This window comes from Bidens hawaiensis, unplaced genomic scaffold (assembly GCF_021521415.1).
Source record: "Bidens hawaiensis isolate Kalapana, Puna unplaced genomic scaffold, B.hawaiensis_p1.1 tig00024267_1, whole genome shotgun sequence".
Lineage (NCBI taxonomy): Eukaryota > Viridiplantae > Streptophyta > Magnoliopsida > Asterales > Asteraceae > Bidens > Bidens hawaiensis.
This window is the reverse complement of record NW_027493823.1, coordinates 263,131-267,568: the sequence shown is the minus strand read 5'-3', so window position 1 is coordinate 267,568 and position 4,438 is coordinate 263,131. Positions and strand designations below refer to the sequence as shown.

General features: G+C 38.2%; 1 protein-coding gene across 1 annotated transcript; it reads left to right on the top strand.

Annotated features, from left to right (window-relative positions):
* Positions 1-676: 676 nt before the first annotated feature.
* Positions 677-2,821, top strand: LOC143568976 (uncharacterized). Its single transcript, XM_077054996.1, has 2 exons — positions 677-1,737; positions 1,863-2,821. Exons 1-2 carry the CDS (start codon positions 677-679, stop codon positions 2,674-2,676), a joined length of 1,875 nt encoding a protein of 624 aa, XP_076911111.1. The 3' UTR covers positions 2,677-2,821.
* Positions 2,822-4,438: the final 1,617 nt, after the last annotated feature.

The following is a 4,438-nucleotide window of genomic DNA, read 5'->3' as shown; positions in this document are numbered from 1 at the left end:
TAATTATTTTTTATAATTTTAAGAAAAACCACAAAGCCTTAGTTTAGCTCAACTTCATGTAGTAACTTAAACGAGTCAAAGCTCTGATCAAGCTCAACCATGAAGTGTTAAACTAAATCAATCAATCATACTAGGGATATGCGTTTTCGGTATTGGTACCGATTGGTACCGGTATTTTCCAAATTTTGTACGAAATACAGGTACCGAACCGAACACTTCGATACCGGTACCAAATATTTGGTATTTTCGAGATCGTGTTTTTCAGTACAGGTATCATTCCGAGCTCATCCCTAAATCAGACTGTTCCCATATCTAGAGGATATAGATGTTGCTTTTAGATAGACCCAACTCCAAAACCATATAAATGAAACAAGTATAAGTCTAAAATAGGTAAAACCTAAAAAAACACAAGACATGTTAACGCTCGCTGATCCTAAACAAGCTTTCCATGTCTCAACTTTCAGCTCGATAACTAAACGAGTTTTACCTAAGACTTAAGAGCTCAATTTATTTCAAACTTTTTATCGATTTGAAATCAAGTAACTCATAAACAGCTGGACTCATTTTCACTCGGAAGTCGTAACATATTATATATATATATTATTTTTTTATAGGTTTTAAATGTATAAAATAACATAACACATAAACTCCCCCAATTCCTCTCCCAAATCCTCACATGGACCCACCCACCACCCCTCCTCCGCCGTCCACCACCCCCGATTCCGACGACACCAATAACTTTTTATACAACGGATCAGCGAAAATCCGGCTGATGTGCAGCCACGGCGGCCACATCGTCCCACGCCCACACGACAAGTGCTTATGCTACGTCGGCGGTGACACACGCATCGTTGTCGTCGACCGCCACGTCACGTTGTTGGAACTCACTAAACGCCTCATTAAAACACTTCCGACGATTAATAATAATAATATTATTATTAAGTATCAGTTACCGTCTGAAGATCTTGACTCTTTAATATCAATAGCAACTGATGAAGACTTGGAGAATATGATTGACGAATACGACCGGCTGAATAACAACTGCTCATCCTCATCGGCTCGGCTCCGGCTTTTTTTGTTTCCGGTTAAACCGGAGTCCGTTGGATCGCTTTTTGAAAGCTCGCTTAAATCGGAAGACTGGTTTTTAAACGCGCTTAACGGAACGACGTCGTCCGGGTTTTCTGACACGTCTTCTGTTAATTGTTTGTTAGGACTTGAAGATGACGTGGTTAGAGAGGAGAAGAAGAGTTTGGTTACGGTTACGGTTACGGCTGCTGCTGCGGCTGCAGTTAGCGATTTTAGATCTTGTTTGGTGAATAATCCGATTGTGCAGGATGTGCAGTCGGTTCCGGATAGTCCGATGCTGGAGACGAATTCGTCGTTTGGGTCGGCTTCGTCTTCGCCGCCTGTTCGAGGTGGTGGCAATGGTAGTAATTGTAATAATGTTAATAATGGTAATAATGTTAATAATGGTGATGATCAATTGAAAATTGAAGAACGGTTTAATCAGATGAGTGTTAAGCATTCGGAGGATGTGAATTATGTGGCTGCACCGGTTGCGACTAAAGTTGTGGAGATTTCGAATTCGAATCCGAATGGATTGAATCATGTGGTATCGGAAGACGAGAGATTGGAGACGGTACAGATTGTTCATCTTAAACAACAGCAGCAACAACAACCACATTATCAGCCGAAGGCGTCTGGTTTTGATATGATTTCGCCTGATTCGGTCTCGAGGTACTTAAAACTTAAAAGTTTAAATTGTTAAGTTTTTTTAGTTATGTTTTATGCATACCAAATGTTTGATAAAATGCCTAAGTGAATTGTTATGAATTATGAATTTATGAATTTATGAATTGCAGTGATGCTAGTTTAACGAATCCGTTATCTAGACGAAAACCGCCGGTGATTTATCACGATCCGAATAGTTTCAATGATCAAAACACTAGGATTCAAATTCAACAACCGAAAGTTGATCAACGACATACTCAACTAAACGCTCAGCCTCAACCTCAACCACAACCTCAGTTTATTCACACCGCAGTTCCACCGCCACAATACCTCCACCATCAACACCACCCGTCAGGGGCGGTTCCGATGACGGCTTATTACCAAATGTACCCGTCCCAATCCCACCAAACCCATATTCGTGCTCCACACACGCCACTAGATCAACATAATATCGTTTACTATATGCCAGCTGGACAACCGCCTCAAGGTTATAGTTTACCACCGTTGCAGACCGACCCTGCTGCTTCCGCACCGCCTAGCAGCCAAGTCCCACCGCCTTCCGGTTTGTTCACCGCACCCCGGGCAGTCCAAACCGCTACTAAAACCGACCCGCCAGCCGGTATGTATAGAACCACCGCAACTTCTGGTGCACTCCCGCCTCAACTAGTGCAAGTTCCGTCTAGTCAACATCCGATTCAGCCTCAGTTCGTGGGATACTCTCACATCCAACAGCCTTCACAACCTGTTTCGTCTGGCGGCAGTGGTGGTAATTATGTATATGAATTCACTGATCCTGCACAACAAGGACAGCATATATACTATGCGGCTCAACCTCTGCCGCCTCAATCCGCTGCGCAGTATCAAACCATGACATCAACTTTGCCTGTTGAATCTCAAGCAGATAATAATATGAAACAACAACAGGTGAGAACATCACAGCCTTAACAGGTGAGTATCAATTGAAAATTTTGCAGTGAAGCGTGTCATTTTCCATTATTATTATTATTATTATTATTTGGTCTTTATATTGGTATTGGTTTGTGGTATGTATTTGTGCTTGAAAATAAGAACATGGGTTTGATTTTTATTATATTCTAGTATATGTGTATGCTATATAATTTACAGTTGTTCAAAGATTCTGGTTCAAAACTAATGGAAATCATAGAAGATATAAAGGGTTTTAATTTGGTGTCATGCTTCTTGTTACCTACATAATTGTACTTGGTGTCCATGTGATGAATGGAACATTTATGCAAATGAGTTCTTTAATGGTACCTATGATTTAGGCGGCCGGCAATGGCAATTGCAATTCCTAATCTGTTTAAAACACGATCAAACCTGTTTGATATAGTACACTGTGTAATTATATATATATACTTTTTAAGTAGTTAAACTACTAGGAACTGTGTTATAGACAAGGTGTGTAAGAAACCGAAAACATCGATTCGAAACCGAAACAAAAACCGATGGCTTGGTTTTTTGTTTTTGTAAAAATCGCACTAACGGTTTAGTTTTGGTTTTGCATGTAAAAAAAAAACCGAAAAACCCAACCGAATTCCTAAATTTTTGTTTTTTTATATATTTAAGTAATTTATAAGAATTTAATAAATATGTAACTCCAATATTTTTGATCAAATGTATAATAGTCTGTTATTTTACAATTAACAGAATTATTTATATCTAAATTCAATATTTTCGCCAACTTTTTTTCGGTCAAAAATTTTTAAGCTCAAATGGCAAAAACCAAAAAAACCGAAACCGGGCGGTTTCAAAAACTCCATAAACCGTAGTTTTGGTTTCGGTTTGGTTTTAGCCAAAAACTGCACCGAACCGCACCACGCACGCCGTATAAAGTAGTTAATCCCGTCGTCTCATGAATAAGGCGGTTTGCAATGGCAATTCCTACTTGTCCAAAACACGATCAAACCTGTTTAATATAGTACAATGTGTAATTTTATATATTTGTTTTAAATAGTTAAAACTTAGTAGGAACTGTGTTATATACATGAGATATAAAGTAGTTAATCGCGTCGTCTCTCTAGACTTGTTTAGCACGACGTTAAGCACGATAAGACCTGGTTTGTCGACAATTAGGCAATCGAACGTAAAGTGCTTTTTGGATCTAGCCAATGCTTTATTACATGTGTGTCTAGTTGTGAGGTTAGTTTGTAAAGTTGAGATGAGAATCACACTGATGAATCTTGTAGATATGATGGTAACATGTGCTTGAAATAATTGGAAATCCAAAGGGATGAAACATGGTACATGACCCCACAAAAGAGTGGTATCTGTAATACCTCTTGTAACTTTCTTTTTAAGATTCAAAGAGAGTGCAAACAAGTTGAAGATAATTTTAGATAGTTGATGTTCAAACAAAAATGTCACTTTAATTGGTTACATTACATGTCTATACATACGTTAAACGCTATGTAGTTTGCATACAAACATAAACATGCATACGAAACGATGTTAGGAAAAGAACAACCTATTTCTATGTAAATTAGTATACAGGATATTAATGTATTCAAATAAGAACTAGTAGAAGAGATTAATGTATACATATAGGAATGTTTATAGATGTTAAGAAAACAACGTTTGAAATACACAAGCTAGCCTCTTACTTTACACTTGCACCTATTGGAATACAAGTTGGTTAAATCATCTTTTGATTTAACCACTTTAGAGCATTCTCATCACATTCCCTATA

What these genes read in the sequence shown, in the direction of transcription:
- LOC143568976 (XM_077054996.1), top strand. Translation starts at nt 677, where the DNA reads ATGGACCCACCCACCACCCCTCCTCCGCCGTCCACCACCCCCGATTCC. An exon ending in TCGCCTGATTCGGTCTCGAG is followed by an intron (nt 1,738 to 1,862) that starts GTACTTAAAACT and finishes TATGAATTGCAG; the next exon opens with TGATGCTAGTTTAACGAATC.